Source organism: Phycodurus eques, chromosome 15, assembly GCF_024500275.1.
Source record: "Phycodurus eques isolate BA_2022a chromosome 15, UOR_Pequ_1.1, whole genome shotgun sequence".
NCBI classification, from domain to species: Eukaryota; Metazoa; Chordata; class Actinopteri; order Syngnathiformes; family Syngnathidae; genus Phycodurus; species Phycodurus eques.
This window is the reverse complement of record NC_084539.1, coordinates 9,721,935-9,738,464: the sequence shown is the minus strand read 5'-3', so window position 1 is coordinate 9,738,464 and position 16,530 is coordinate 9,721,935. Positions and strand designations below refer to the sequence as shown.

The 16,530-nt window shown below is 41.0% G+C and overlaps 1 protein-coding gene across 2 annotated transcripts; it reads left to right on the top strand.

Moving 5' to 3' along the window:
• Positions 1–5,990: 5,990 nt before the first annotated feature.
• On the top strand, positions 5,991–9,582 carry rx3 (retinal homeobox gene 3). Of its 2 annotated transcripts, XM_061697730.1 has the most exons (4): positions 5,991–6,006; positions 6,234–6,471; positions 7,300–7,562; positions 8,682–9,582. In XM_061697730.1, exons 2-4 carry the CDS (start codon positions 6,246–6,248, stop codon positions 9,126–9,128), a joined length of 936 nt encoding a protein of 311 aa, XP_061553714.1. In that variant the 5' UTR covers positions 5,991–6,006; positions 6,234–6,245; the 3' UTR covers positions 9,129–9,582. The 2 variants fall into 2 exon arrangements, with proteins under 2 accessions (XP_061553714.1, XP_061553713.1); XM_061697729.1 differs by lacking the exon at positions 5,991–6,006 and having other exon boundaries at positions 6,205–6,471.
• Positions 9,583–16,530: the final 6,948 nt, after the last annotated feature.

The window sequence follows — 16,530 nt, the reverse complement described above, 5'->3', positions numbered from 1 at the left end:
TCCCTCGAAGTACAGTATTGATACATCAACATTAAATCATATCAATCATTCCTATTTTGACAAAGCCCAAAGAGTCACAACTCCATTAACAAAGTTGAAAAGCTGATCATTACCTTATTTTATATTAATCAATATTTCACCCTCAAGGCACAATTTTGATGTATCAACGTCAGATACGATCTGTAAGTCCTATTTTACAACGAGCAAAGTCTAACAATATCATTAAGAAACTAGGAAGAGTACAGTGTCAATATGCCAATGTTAGATATTATCTAGTATTCTAATGTTGCTGTTATTTCTTCTGACTGAGTGGAGATTCACTACACTGTTAAGAGCTAACTATTACTTTGTTTTGCAAAATATTGCGAACAGTGTTGCCGAAGTTACCTTGAAAAAGTAACTTAGTTACTTGACTGAATGCTTGATTTCAAAAGTAACTAAGTTAGAAAAAAGTAACTTTTGAGTTACTTTCAGCAGCTACCGAGTGGCAGGCACATCACTTATCCACAGTACAAAAAAAGCATTAGCTTAACTGCACCCATTACTTGGCAATGTACCCCACACAAGTTACACAATGATGTCATCAATATGAACCAACAACTGAAATATGTGTGTCGTTGAAGCCCCATTAAATCAGTAACTTAGTGCAGACTTGACATGACAACACAGTACAGTAAGTACCTAAACGTAAACAAGAACACCATTCTCAGGAAACTTCTCTATTGTGGTCCATGAAGGCAACTGTGTGTGCGCGTGCGTGTGTGTACATAAACGTGAAAGTGAGCGGTGGATTGATATTGGGGGCATACAAACACACACACCATTGCTCCCACCACTCACCATCGTAATTTTGATGCAAAGAGCGAGAATTGGTGACAAGATCAGGCAACTGTGTAACTAGCCAAGCTGTGGGTGATTGACGGGAGAGAAGCACTTACTACATGACGTCCGCCGTGCAGCGCGTTAAACCAGCTCGCAGTCTGGAGTACAATGAAGCTGAAAGTTCTCACTTTTCATTGTAAATATTATTTAAGATAAGTATTGTCAGTCCTTATTGTATGACGATTTGTGACCGCGCATTTCGGTATGAATGACTAACTCACAATGCATTGCGCGCTTAACACGACAGTAAAACTGTATTCTTAATGCGTAAATAAAAAAGTAAGGACAATCAAATACACTTTTTACAAAGGGAAATAACAAAAATAGTGCGGCAATAGTGACATTTCTATGCACTTTCGTGGTCACTGTGCATTGTAGAATCAACAATCGCTTTCTTCTGCTTATTGAGAAATCCGTGGTCTGTGTGACCGTTCGACTGGCTGGACTGCGACCTTTCGAGTCACCAGCAGCCACAAATCAGTACTTATTGAAAGACATTGATAACTCAAAAGTAACTATTGCTGGTCTGAAAAAGGAACTGTAGTCTGATTACTCTCCCGGGGAAAGTAACTTGCGACTTTGCTCATTACTCAGAATGGTGGAATTCTGGAGCGTTACCGGCATCACTGATTGCGATGTATCGTTCTTGTGACTCTCAAGCAGGGGCGTAGCACCAGATTATGGGCCACCATATTGAAATTTGCTGGAGGGTCGGCCCTGTGTCGGACATCCGGGGCCACCCCAAATGGTCAGTAGCCCTTGCCAGTGTCACGTTTATGAGCCCCTGTTCGATGCCCCGGCTCTCAAGGTACAGAAATGATACACTAACATCAGATATTATCTATGATTTCTATTTTGCTGTTATTTCTTTTGACAAAGAGCAAAGCGTCACAGCACAATGAACTAATGACTGTTACTTAGTATTAATAAATATTCTACTATTTTCTATCTTTATCGCTCAGGGTTCAGCATTGATAAGGCAAAATCAATTATTATTGAGCGTTCCTCTTTTGCAGTAGCAAAGAGTCACAACACCATTAGGGAAACAGCAGACCATTACTTTCTATTAATAAATATTCCAATATATCAAATCTTGATTTCTCAAGGTACAGTACTGATACACCGTCATCAGCTATTATCTATTATTCTTATTTTATTTAGAAAAGAGTTGATTATTACTTGCTATTAATAAATACTAGCTAATAAGTACTGTGCTGTATCGTGGCTATTTTCCCCCTATAGAATATATCGATTATCTCTTCATCGCTGTATCGTGCTATTTGCATAAGTCAATTAAGGCTAGCTGTAACTCTCATATGATTGTGTATGTTTGGATTAAACACGATGTGATCACATTTCAAATCCTTAATTGGATTTTGAGATGCATTCAAGAGATGGCCCTGCGCAGCCACTGAGCATGATCAAAATAAGTGCGATTAATACCTGGTGGAGTTAAGGTTTTAATTTAATTGGGCATTATCCAAACACTTGTCAATGAGGGGATGATTAGGGGTTAGTTGTGATGGAAGGGGGTGGGGGATGGGACATGAGGGGGTTACATGGCCAATGGTTAAGAGTTTCACAGCAGCCCAAGTTTGAGCGGCTGCGGATTTGCAGTCTGAAGATTAACGTCTAATAGGATCATCACCCGGGCCTCGCTTGTCAGCCGGGCCCCTCCCACTCCATCCGTCCATTTATCTATCTGTGAGTGTTATTATTTTGACTGAACTTGTGACCTGTGACTCCTCAAATCTCTCCACATAAGAGATTATGAAATGGTCAATCGTGGGATAAACACACAAAGATTCACTGGACACAATATAAGGCAGGATTTCTCCAAAATCAATAAATGTCTATGTTATGAAGATACCCTCCCAGTTGAGATCCAAGTACAGTATTGATTTCTACCTCATTTTATATTTCAATTTTTGACAATTTTTTGGTCCTGTATTATTAATATTATTATTATTATTATTATTATTATTATGGACGTGCCTCATAATAAGTTAGTATTTTGGATTGTGGGTATTCAAAAATTCATCCTTCATAGAAAATGATGCTCAGTTTTGATTGATGATTAGTGATTGCAGTGATGTATAACTGCACAACAATATGTTTTATTAATATTTTGATACAATTTTAATTTCATGGAGCTAAAAGAGATGACCAAAATATTTCAAATAATAATAAACTAAATAATCATGGTTTTTGTATGTATATGGTTCAAAAAACAAGTATATGATGAATAATATAATAAATAATGAATGTAAATATATAAATATAAAATATAAATGTACAATAACATGAATATATATAATAAAGAGTCAACCGAAACAAATCAAATCAAACATCTATTGTATCAGTCAAGATAACCATATCCAAGTCTAGATTTCCATCCAATTTTACATTTAAATTTTGGGGATTCTTTTCTGTTACTTGATAGTTTAAGGCGGCACGGTGGACGACTGGTTAGCACATCTGCCTCACAGTTCTGAGGACCGGGGTTCAAATCCCTGTTTGGAGTTTGCACGTTCTCCTGCGTGCCTGCGTGGGTTTTCTCCAGGTATTCCGCTTTCCTCCCACATCCCAAAAACATGCATGGTAGGTTGACTGAAGACTCTAAATTGCCCAAAGGTGTGAATGGTGGTTTGTTTCTACGTGCCCTGCGATTGGCTGGCGACCAGTTCAGGGTGGAGCCCGCCTCTCGCCCGAAGATAGCTGAGATACGCTCCAGCACGCCCGCGACCCGCGTGAGGATAAGCGGTACAGAAAATGGATGGGTGATATTTTAATTTTTAAGCCTTTGTTTGTAAAGTGTCATTGGGTGTTTTCAAAGGCAGTTAAAGACCAAAGTGTCTAATTACGCACTCATGAACAAACAACACTCAGAAATAACAATAACGTCAATCAATGAATCAATCCATTGAATAATTAGGGGTTGGATTAGAGTCTAGAATATATTTGATATATTTTCATATATTTCCATATTTTTTTCCCCATTTCTACTCTAGTCTCTCTCCAAATGCTGGTTGCCATACAAAACAACAATCGATAAACAAATAAAAGCACTAACAAGGAAGTTGTGCATTGAGTCAGTGGCGTTAATTAGCATCTCTTTCCCCCTCCTCCTCTCGCGGGCCGACAAAGGGTGAGGTCGCCTTGTGCAATTAGCAAAAGCTAAATACTTTTAGGGGGTTTTAACTCTTTTGAGCAACATCATGTAATCCCCCTTAAGCGGGATTACCACACTGCTGTCAATCTTTGTTTGCTCCAAAGTGGTTATCGCTGAAAATTGTCTTGATTGTGCGGTTCCCGTTGGGGCCCACCCCGCACTTCAAATATAGGCTTGTTTCATGGATCAGAGTGGGGAAAATTGAATTATTATTATGCATTAGTATTTATGGACATGCGGCTCGCTGGCCCGAGGCCGCCTTGCAATTGTGCATGGAAATGAAAGCTATGAGCGGCGACACATGGGGCTGCACAAGTTGGTAGAAGTTTCAAACCAATTGGGGCATCGTTATTGGAGCCAGACGTTTCCGTGGGGCGCCTACGAATCCATGGCGTGAAATTCATCGCGCGCAAAATGTTCGATCATGATTTGCTCAAGTTTTCCCAAAACGTTGTTTCCCGATACACCGGGAGTCACACTTTTTCTGCTGCTGTGAGTTAGAACGTGAGTGAGGGTCAATCGCCCGCCTGGTCTGCGGGTTTGACTCGCATATCGTCATTTATTCACAGTTTTCCAGTTCAGCTGCGTCGCTCGGTGCGCGGCGGGCCATTCCAAACCAAACTGGCAGCCTCCCTGTGTTGTTCCGTATTTTATGGCGAGACATGAAACTTTGCAGCCATGCTCCGCCCACACACAATGACGCTAACTCAAATGCTTTGGAGTATTACAATATTGATGTTCGCTGGAGAAGGGATCGAGTCATACCGCAAATCGTGAAGATCCCCCGTGTACTTGACGCACCCCATAAAAAAGGATTCCATTGTACAGTAATTGCCTATAGATGCCACAAGATGGCGCAAAGGACTACTTTTGTCTAAACTAGGCATCACCCACATTTTTGAACTGGAGAGCTACTTCTCGGGTACTGATGAATGCAAAGGGATACCAGTTTGACACAGACTTTTCAAATAACAAATTTGCTCGGTTTTCCTTTACTTATTATTAACTAATGATGACACTTAGCATGTTAATGACGTCACATAATAATTATCAACAGTAATTTATCAGGCTAGGCGAGGGCTACATGTTGATATGCAACACTTTACTTCTCTGCAAGTATTTATATTTTCAAATGATAACCTCTACAACGTTCCTAGGAAATCACAATGTGCCTTCACTGGTGAGCTATTGTCAGAACAGGCCTACGGGCGACTCGCGTGGTCCTCGGTGGCCCTGTTGGTGAGTCCTGCTCTCAATGAAGCTCCTGAACTCACATCAACTGTTCCTCGGCACTAAGGTATTATCAGAAGATAGAGCACAAAAAAAGAGAACAGGTGAGTTTTTCAGCTAATAACGGATAGGTTCCCCTAAAATGTACTGCGAAGAGGCAAATTAACGAATGGCAAAGTGTGACTACAAGGGAGTAAGTGTACTGTAGACGTGGCGCCGACTTGATGGCAATTGAACAAAATCCCTGGGAAATGTTCGACTTTGACAGAGCCTTGGAAATGCCCAAAATGGTTGGGAAAAGGCAGGCTTCCTGTCTGCTTGGTTTTCAGCGAGTGGTATCACCACTTTTGTGGGCCCCGAACCAATAAAAATCAACGCACAAATAATGAAATGTGCTACTTCATATTTTTTCATACATTGAGGACTGAAATGGGGGAGATGATGGCCCACTCACGCTTTTAGCGCTATGAACGCCAATCGCATCAGTCCAACTAATGAGACCTCCATTCGGTTTGGCATCAATATTTGAATATTTTGATTAAATATTAAGCTGGCAATCCTGGCAAAAAAAGAAAAAAAAAAAATCTTGTAATTATGATTTTGTTGTACCTTAATCTGCAAACCTAATCTTTCTTCTTTCTTTTTTTTTCTCCCTCTCCCCTCCTCTCAGACCGGCATGAACATGACATCTGGAGGAGTGGAAAGATGGTTTTAAGATTGATGTAAGTAGGTTTTACACATGCAGGCGCCGGTTACTCAAATCCGGGACGTCCCCCCCCCCCCCCCTTCTGTGACGTCATAACAAGAGAGCAGGTGGGGTGAGGAGTTGGGGGGCGGGGGGGTTGGGGGGTGGGGCGTTAGTTTAAAAACTGAGGACGCTCGACGCAACAAGAAACACATATTTGTTAGTCCTACCCGACCCATGTGGCTGATTGGACCGCCTTCCCAGAGGAGGAAGAGGATGATGACCATGATGATGATGGACGAGCGTCTGCAGTCACCCTCCGCGCGCACCCTCCTTCACCACCCGGGCAACCCGGCCAGGGTGCACAGCATCGAGGCCATCCTGGGCTTCAAGGAGGACCTCTTGTTCCATAAATCGGCCGCCTGCAGCCTCGCAGACAAAGTTGGGGGCAAGAACTCCGCGGGAGCCGGCCAGAAAAGTCACTTCACAGACAGTTTGGACGGTTGGTTGGATTTCATTTCATTTGGTTAAAATGATCTTTTATTTTGTTTGAATCGAATGCTGATTCACATTTTTTCACTTTACGTTACTTCTTTTTGTTTTATTTTATTTTGGTTTTTAATTGAATGCAGGTTAGTTTTCTTGTTTTTTCTTAAATACTGTTTCACTTTACTATTCAAACGCAGTTTTGTTTTATTTAAATACATTTCATTTTATTCCCTTTTTCTTTTTTATTTTCAATTTTATTACAATTTTCTTTGTTATTTCATTCAAGTTGTCTTATTAGTTTTTTTTAAAGTGCGTTCTATTTTATTTCACAAACAAATATATCTTGTTTTATTTTTGTTATTTAATATTAATGTATTTAATTTACTTATACTACATTAGGTTTTTTTCATGTACATTTGATTTGTTGTATTTAAATGCAATTAGTTTCGTTTTAGTTTAATTCACTTCATGGTGTCTTTTAATTACCTTTTGTTTCATTCGTTTTACTTATTTACTTTTGTATTTCCTTTTGTTTTATTTGAATACAAGTAATTTCATTTGATTTAAATGTATTACTATTATTTTTAACTGAGTTCATACAATTTCGTCGAATTTGTTTCAGTTAAATTGTGTTTGTTTCCTTTTATTTTCGCTATTTTTTGTTTTATTCTATTTTAAAGTATGTAATGTTTTGTTTTGTTTTGTTTTATGTATTTCATTAGTTTTCATTAGACATGATACTGTAGGTATTCCCCCCCATCCGTAGTAAACTATTTAAAAATAAATCTGACCAGGATCATAATCAATCCGAATTGTTTTTTTTTTTTTTTTTTTTGCGCAGGCGCGTGCTGCCGGAGCGGTGCGTGCGCGTGCGCTGGTGTTGATGGCGGCGACGCGCCGCCGTGTCCCGACTCGCCGGAACGGGAGGGCTGCAAGCTGTCGGACGACGAGAACCCGAAGAAGAAGCACCGCCGCAACCGCACCACGTTCACCACCTTCCAGCTGCACGAACTGGAGAGAGCCTTCGAGAAGTCTCACTACCCGGACGTGTACAGCCGAGAGGAGCTGGCCCTCAAAGTCAACCTGCCAGAGGTCCGAGTACAGGTATGGAAGGATCATCTGGATTTTCTTCTGTTGACTTATCCTCATTAGTATTAGTTTTTAATCAACGCGGCACCTATATGGTTTTAATGTTTTATGATTTAGACACGCTCCCGAAGCGCCATAATTTCTAATAATTTTCTAATTCATTGATATGTTTTCATGTTCACTCGAAAACAAATGCGTTCCCCGTATAATATGAAAAGTTTGTTTGTTTGTTTGTTTGTTTTTAACTGTTATTTCTATGTGGTTCACATGCATGGGGAAAAAAATCATTCTAAAGTAAAGTTAAAATCATTACAAACGTTTGTCACCACTGCATGGGAAAATAGAAGAACAGTTGTATCGTATAATGCTGGTTTATAAAACTCTACACAATGTAAAATAAACTATATTTTTCAAATGTAATTACTAAGGTCATATGTTCAGATTTGATTGGCACTCCTGTCAGTGAGGAATTCGTTTAAAATTTTATTGTGCTCCTGTTGTTGTTTTTTTCAAATATTTGGATAACGTTTTAAAAAGTCTTAGTTGTTTTTGCCTCTGATATCGTTGCCTCGTTTATGTTAAGGTAAAATATTGGAAGCAGCTCTCAGTATGATGCTGTGAAGTTCTACCACTGCAAACCACAAGCAAAATAACAAACATTAATATAGAAAATTAAGGATTGGGATCTTTGAAACATCTCATTATATCACAAGTTGTCCTATTGAAGGCCTCGGGGCCATATCCGGCAAACCACATCTTTTTATGTGGCCTACTGAAGTTACTAGTTAAACGTTACTTCATGTCACTTGCTCAAATCTGTACCAAAACTGCAAAAATGTCTTCACTTTTAATAATGTTGAGATGTTGCAAGCAGATACTACAAACAACCTTTTTTTTTTTGGGGGGGGGGGGTAACTATTGCGCAAACTACTTTCCTTGGCTTCAGATTGAAAAAAACAGTCCGTTTGTATATGAATATATGACGAGGCTGCGGTTTCATACCGGCCTTCGGAGGGTAACAATAACTACAATGTGACCCTGCAATAGAGTGTGGAGGTGTACCTAATGTTTTGGCAGGCCTTACCTTCCAGAGGAGAAATAAAAAAGCGATGAACTCCTTGCGGCTGCTCTCAGGTCTGGTTCCAAAACCGCAGGGCCAAGTGGCGTCGTCAGGAGAAGCTGGAAGTGAACTCCGTCAAGCTCCAGGAGACCGCCGCCGCCTCCTCCTTGCTCTCCTTCGGCCGCCCCCCCGCCTCGGGCTCCCTGGGCACCCTGGGCTCGGGCCTGCAGCTGGACCCCTGGTTGGCCTCCCCCATCGGGGCCTCCGCCACCCTGCAGTCGCTCCCGGGCTTCATGGGCGGCGGCGGTAGCGCCTACACTGCCTCGCCTCCCCCGTCCGTGCAGCCCTCCTTCCTCAACGTCCCCGCCCTGGGGCACACCACCCACCTGACCCGGATGGGCTCCATGTGCCCCCCGCCGCTGTCGGCCTACCAGTGCTCGTCAGATCCGAGGAACAGCAGCATCGCCTCATTGAGGATGAAGGCCAAAGAACACATTCAGTCTATTGGCAAGACGTGGTGACGGATATGGCTCCTGAGTCTGTGGGAAAACCGATGGGATTGGCAGGCCGCTGTTGCTATGGCAACACTCTGACTGACGCAAACTGTGAAAAACTTGTCATACTTCTCAGATTTCTGTTCATTCAGTCTCATTCTTACCTGTTGCAACATGGATTAGCTATTTATTTCACACTTCTACATGAAAAGCCCTTTCCGATGTTTCTGGACGTAACATTTGTCTGATGTGAATAGTTTCAAGAAAACGTTTGAGTTGTTCGGATTCTGAAACAATTTCTCCCATAGGAAATATAGTGGAGCCTTGAGATACGAGTTGAATTTGTTCGATGACCACGCCTGTGAGTCAAAACACTCAAATGATATTTCCCAATTGAAATAAATGGGATTTGCGATGAATCTGTTCCAGCCACTCAAAAAAAAAAAACGTTTGCAATGTGTTTTCCAATAAGATGAATAGGACGATACAATATTGGTTTTTTTTTTTTTTTTTTTTTTTTTTTTTTTATAAAAATGCACAGAAATGACATAACTGTCACATTTTTTGCTTCAATTCAGTGGACATTATGCCACTCCTTCTGGTGTGTGCACTTTGGCCACCTGGAGGCAGTAAAATATAAACATACGGATTTACATGGTGACATTTCAGCTCCTGAGTTAAGCTGCAGTAATATTAATAATTCTTCGCAGAGTACAAATATATGCCTGTGAGAGTTGTTGTAATATCTCTCTACATGTGTTGTTCCGCCATTTGATTTCAACTATCTGCTGCTTAAAGGTTTATAACATTGCTAAACCGTTGCTATTCATTCGCCTGTCTATGGCGTTTCCCATCATGGGTTGGCATTAAGCCGGCTGACTTTAAGTGACCCGACCCGGTGGTTTTAAAATGCCCGTGCTGTTCTCTTTGTTTTATGTTCAGTTTGACCACAAACGTCAACTTTTGACGAATTGTTCACGATCTGCCAAACCGCTGCTTGTTGCGAAGTGAGTCGTGTTCACTGCCATCATTCAGTGTTCGTATCTCATGCTCCAAGCAAAATAATCGGCTTAACGACGGCTCGCAGCGAGAGAAACTTGTAAAAATAAGTTAACAACTGGTAAGAATAAAACGTAAATAGACTCACTCTTAATTGTCTCCGCATTGTAGTGACAAGGGCCGTAATGGGAAGTTGAGTTAACATTATTCATGGTCACAAAAGCGTCAGAAGTTAACCGCTGTGTAACGTCCAAAGCAATAAAACGTTTGACCTCAACTTTGACGACAAGTGACAACATTTATGGTGACATCGGAGTCTCACTACTTGGAATGTCACTTCATAACGTATATTGTTCTCTTTGAACCTTCTTCTCTTAGCAGGCCCTGTTGAGGCTGCCCCGTAGTGAATCAGAGAAAAGAAACAAAAGACAAACGCACGCACACACAAAGCGAGGTTTCATGAGCTACGTAACGAGCTCAAACTCAATCTATTGTCTGAGATATTTTTCACAAAGATTGAAGTCAATTTCGGATATTTTTTCGCTTCAGAAGTTCCGCTGTGTTCGTATTGAAGACACGAATACATCGTCTCAAGCGGCGCTCGTAATGTAATGATGAAAACAAACAATTTCAGGAGAAAAATAGACATTAGACATTTTTGTTTGTTCGATGATTTGATCCCATGAGATTTCAGTTACGATTTTTTGGAAATGATTATTTTTAAGAAGAACTTAAGTCGTGAAGATCGGCGATACCTTTTGGCATCTTTACATTTTTTGCAACGCGTTTTGCCCAAAATTTCCGGTCGAAGTCCAAATTTGAATGTTTGGACATTCGAGGTTCCACTGTATTCATAAGCAAAACAGGAGTAGAATGGCCCAGTTGTGGCGATGTAATATAATAATGAAAACAAATATAAACGTTTGAGGAACAAATAGGTACAAATCCATGTTTTAGATTTCAGTTGTGATCTTTTTAAGGAATTTCTCTAACTCATCAGGATTGGCAATAACTTTTTTTTTTGCTCTTCGCAATTGTGTCACTGTGGTTTGATCTCCGAAGAGTTCATGCCAGGTTTACTTTTTTGCCTTTCCCCCGTTGTGTGTTCAACTTAAAAGAGAATCCACTATACAAGAGGTTCTTTGTTCACGACAGAGTACCGTTGCTATTTTTTCCTATTTTCATTCCAGGTATCATTCAGATAGACGCGAGGCCATCCGCATTTGACAGCCTAGGTTGAGCGGTTTTCATAAGCATACCAAAGGCTTCTAGCGGAAGATTTCAGTACGGGTGAAGCTTTACACTCTGCGAAGCATCCGCTGAATCCAGCTTTTGTCGGTGCGGAGTTCCAGTGCGGCCCTTCAGATAAACCTTCCCCGGCTTTGCGCGAATGCCTGCTCTAAGAGTTCAGTGGTTTTTTTTGTTTTCAGTGGTGGCGGTAGTAGCAGGCCTTCCGCTGTGTGGCTTGTCAAGAACAGATATCTTGTTTCTAGAAATTTGCCATGGATAGCGATGAATTGTACTGCAGCTTTAAAGCTTCTCAAACCGGCTCTGAACTGCTTTCACGTACAGAAAACGTCTCGCCAGGTGGCAAAAGTGCATCGCTGCTCCAACGTCAATTGGCGAACCACGGGCAAGTGAAGGATACAAAAACTGCAAAGCCTAAGCTGTCAAATGCTGATGGCCTTTTGTGTGTCCGAATAATACTGTATCTGAAACTAAATAGAAATAACAGAAGTGTATGGTGACTTTTGGGAAGTTCATTGCATTCGTAACCTCGAAACGAATGTGGTTGGTACTGTCGTAAACTGAGTAGCGTGTCTATTTACATGTAAATTAGTGGAATGCCCCCTGGAGCTTGCGTAATATGATAATGAAAACAAACAACGATTTGAGGAATAAAAAAAGGGTACCTGTGCAAATCATGGTGGAAGATTTCAGGTGATTTTTTATTTTTATTTTTTTCTTGTTGATGACCTGCGAAAACATTCTGTTTCTTTTTTGTTAACTTTGTCAACATTTTCTCCTCGCAATGTTTATGAATGCATTTTCCATTAAAACATAAAATAAACACTGAGGGTCTTTCTTACACATAAAGCAGTTTAACCTGGCTGACTTCCTCCCGGGCCCTTCAGAGAACCATTTGTTTCCTGCTCATTAACTCCGGTAAACGTTATCCCATTGGCCGGCGAGATTAGAGGCATAATCGCAGGGGTGAAAGTGGCTCGTTGCCCCTTTGTTCACCAATCAGCCGTGAAACAAATGAGGGATGAGGAAACTTTTCATTTTGGTATTAAGAGGGAAGACGTGTGCAACCAACTTGTTGCAATTAGCACTCGCCATTGTCTGGAAATCCAGAGGGACCAAAACTCTCTCCGTCAAAGTGTGTCCTACTGTTTTATACATGCTGAGAGAAAGAGAGCGAGAGTAATTCTGTATGTTTTTCTTCAACGTTCCCTTGCTCATGCTAACTTGCTTTGCTATTCTATTCACTATCGTTGTAACCTTAACCTGGATGCTCTTAAAAAGGTGATTATATAACCCCCCCTGTTGAGAAGAAGAAGAAAAAAATCATTGACTGTGTAATCAATCACCTTTTACTTTGCGTCATTTCATGGACCACAATATTAGGTACCCCGCACTCTGATGAGATCCACTTGAAGAGCTGGGAGAAAATTCTGCCATCAAAAAGGAGAATATTGCTCAGCTTTGATTGACATTTCAAATTGGATGACTTTTGTTCATTCATTTAGGTCTACTGTGACAATAAATAGCGCGACGGTTAAAGAAAAGGGCTTGATTCTCAGCATCACACAATCCTCTCTGGATGCGTCAATCAACATTTTTAAAAAGGGTGTTTGAGCGCCCCCTGCTGGAAATCAAATTACCCTAAATGAGTGAACGATATTCTGTGCACAGTACGGTACTACATAACATGGAAGAAAGTGATTAAAATGGATCCCCGATTATGATTCCCACTAATCGCCCTTTCACATAACGCACAGAAAGGTATCATATTTGCATGTGAGGAAAAAGCAGATATTTATCAAAAGTAACATGAAAGCGGGGAAAGAGACACATTTGAGTCACTGCCAGAACGGTTAATCACGACTGTCTACATAGTTCTACTAGTTTCATGATATTTGAATACTTCTACGGCCAGAAGATGGAGGTCTGCCATCTACGAGGTCATACAATGGAGAAAACCATGTATCCGTGCTGTCCTGTTCCGAACGCATCACTGTCGTCTGTGCTTTTGGAATTGTGAAAGGGTGAACTCAAGTCCGAGGACTGACCTCTCAAGGACCATTTTCTGATCGCCGATTGAGTGATCAGCTTTTGGCGCTCATATCGGATCAGAGCGTCCACAAAGGGGTCTTCGGCTCTTCCTCCACAAGATACTGGCTGCCTTTCATCTCCCTTCTTTCCCATCAAATGTCCTGAAATCGTTAGGTGCAGTCTTAACTGTCAGTCCGGTCGAAGGCTGTAATTAAATCAACGCTTGGTAATTGCGTGCCTGCGCTACTTTTTTGTTATGATATTCTTTTCGGATTTACTTCTTTGTTTTGTATTCTTTTTCCGTACTTTTTCATTCGATTGTATGATCTTCTCATTCTCAAGTTTTGTCATTTGAATGCTCTTCTTATTCACTGCTTTTTTGATATTGGATTCATTTCTTTTCTCATTCATTACTTTATTTGTTTCTTTTTTATTGTAGTCTCGTCTCCTCTATATGCTGGTAGTCATCTTCTTTTGCTATAATACACTTCGTTTCTCCAACTAAAGTGCATACATCATTTCACAGCTGCAACTATTCTAGATTCTTACAAGGTGTCCAAGATTGAACTGAATCCTTCACTGATGCAAGATGGACATTACTGTACAGTATATCACTCTGCTTTCTATGATCATCCTCACAGTGAAAAATGGATGTTTCTCTTACCGACTGCCCAGTGCCGACCGGTCGGATGCGTATTCCCAAGAGGTGCTGCGGGACTGTGACAGCAGTGAGAAATCAGAATGATCAAAACTCCCACTCTTCTGTCCATGTTCAGCAACGGTCAGAGATCTGGGCCCGTTGGCATTGTGATCCGCGCGGTGAATCAGCGTGACCAGTGGGAGAAAATCTCCACCGCCGTCCGCGGCGGAAGCAGCAGCTGTTGACTTTCCTGATGCCTTGGACAGGAAGGACGGAAGTAGGATGCCCCTCCTGAAGCAGACGGAGTTCAGTGGGAGATTTTTGTTTTGCTTTTTTTTTTTTTAGATGAGAAGATGACAAAACACTTGGCACTTTTACTAATTAATTGTGGTTCTACTTGAAAATCTTTCCGTTTCGTCCCAGAAACGAACAAATAAACAAAGGTTCATGAAACTCTTGGTTGCATACAGGACCGGAACCCTAAGATGCTTTTAATTATTCATCCTCTTCGTCGTACCCGACTGATCACTTCGAGACCACTGAAATACAGTGGGTATTAAAAGTCTACACACCCCTGTTCAAATGCAAGGTATTTCTGATATGTAAAAAGAGACCAGGATAAATCATTTCAAAACTTTGCCCACCATTCCTGTACAACTTAATAGAAACAACAAGTAATATTTTAGAAAGCGGAAGTAAAAATTCATAACTGAGATAACGTGGTTGCGCAAGTGTCCACACCCTCTTATAACCTGAGATGGGGCTGTGTTCAGGCGTAACCAATCGCATTCAAACTAACGACAAAATGGGACTCAGCACACGCCCGCCACCATTTAAAGTGCGTCATTAACCCCAAATAAAGTTCGGATGTTCTAGTAGGCCTTTCCGGAGATTTTTAGGATCACATCATACAGCACAAGCCATGGTCTGCAGGGATCTCGTTGTTCAAAGCTATTTAATCGATTTTTCACAGAACACAGTGACGACAGTCTTCAGCAAGTAGAGAAAATATGGCACAAAGACATCAGTGGCATTGCCAAGAACTTGACGTCCTTCCAGAATAGATGAAAAGACAAGAAAACTGGACAGGGAGGCTGCCAGGAGGCCAACAGTAACATTCATGGAGCTCCGGCTATTTCTGGCAAGTACTGGCTGTTTAGTACATGTGACAACAATCTCCCGTCTTCGTCATGTCTGGGCTATGCAGTAGGGTGGCCAGACCGATGCTTTATCTTACAAAGGGAAAAAAAAGCACACACACGCTTAAGGCCTCCCTAAACACACATGGGAAAATGTGTTGTGGTCTATGAAAGCAAGGTTGTATTTTTTGGCCATAATTTCAAAAGGTGTGTTCGGCACAGCACTGCATAACACCAAAATAACACCGTACCTACAGAGAAGTATGGTGGCGGCAGCTTCATGCGTTTGGGCAAATGGGCTTCTAGTAGAAAGCAAAAGATGGCACGGAAAAAAACTATGAGAACATCTGAACTTTATTTTTTGGGGTTGTCAGAGGCACTTTAAATGGTGGCATATGTTTGCTGACTCTCATTTAACGTGTTTGAATGTGATTGGTTAATTCCGAACACAGCCACACCTCCAGTTTTAAAAGGTTGTGAACAGTGAACACTCACATCACATTATCTCAGTTGTTGATTTTTATTTCCCCTCTCAAATGAGATTTTTTCCCCCCCACTTCATTTGTAGAGGTTATAGGTCACATCAATGGCAGAAAACGTTTGAAATTAAATTTCTTAATGATCTTTTCATATCACAAAACCCTGGCATTCGAAGAGGGCTGTGTACTTTTATTGTACACTTTTAATAGCCACTGTAACTTAGCGCTACATCTTTAAAACATCATGATAAATGCGTCTTCCACATGACTGTGTAAGACGCAAAGGGAACTATGCGAAAATAAAAGCCTTCACTTTGACTGTTTAAGGGTGTTTTCGCCCGAACCGTCAACCAGTGTGCTGCAATTCAAAATATGAATGAACGACATCACTGTGTCACTGTTGTAACAGCCGATGAAAAATGCACGTGAGCTTTCACCGAAAAAAAAAAAAGATTTATATACACGTACACTGTGTTTTGCAATAATACTTACCTTGGGTATACAGTATATTTCATGGATATTGTGCTTGAGTTGTGCTTTTTAAGTGATCACTGCTATTTACAGGTGTATTGTGCCACGTTGGATTGTTGAATAATAAAAAATCGAACACCACACCACCCCCAAAAAAATGTAACTCAAACCCTATATACAGTAAATCCGCGATTAACGGGGGTAATTACTTATAAATGCCACAAGATGGCAGCAAATAACTTGAAATGAAGAAGATCATATATTTCTAACACCAGTTGTATTGTACTTTTTTGCACAAGTTAAAATGCACATAAGCAGCCACAGGGAGAAAAATAATAAGCCCACAATCAAGGGTGTGTCCTCTCTCCCCTGCTCTTCTCTCTCTACACGAACGGCTGCACCTCAACGCACCCTGCTGTCAA

Coding starts and splice junctions, on each gene's coding strand:
- rx3 (XM_061697729.1), top strand. CDS start 6,207: ATGTGGCTGATTGGACCGCCTTCCCAGAGGAGGAAGAGGATGATGACC. Junction 6,472..7,299: donor CTTCACAGACAGTTTGGACG/GTTGGTTGGATT, acceptor TTTTTTGCGCAG/GCGCGTGCTGCCGGAGCGGT. Junction 7,563..8,681: donor TGCCAGAGGTCCGAGTACAG/GTATGGAAGGAT, acceptor GGCTGCTCTCAG/GTCTGGTTCCAAAACCGCAG.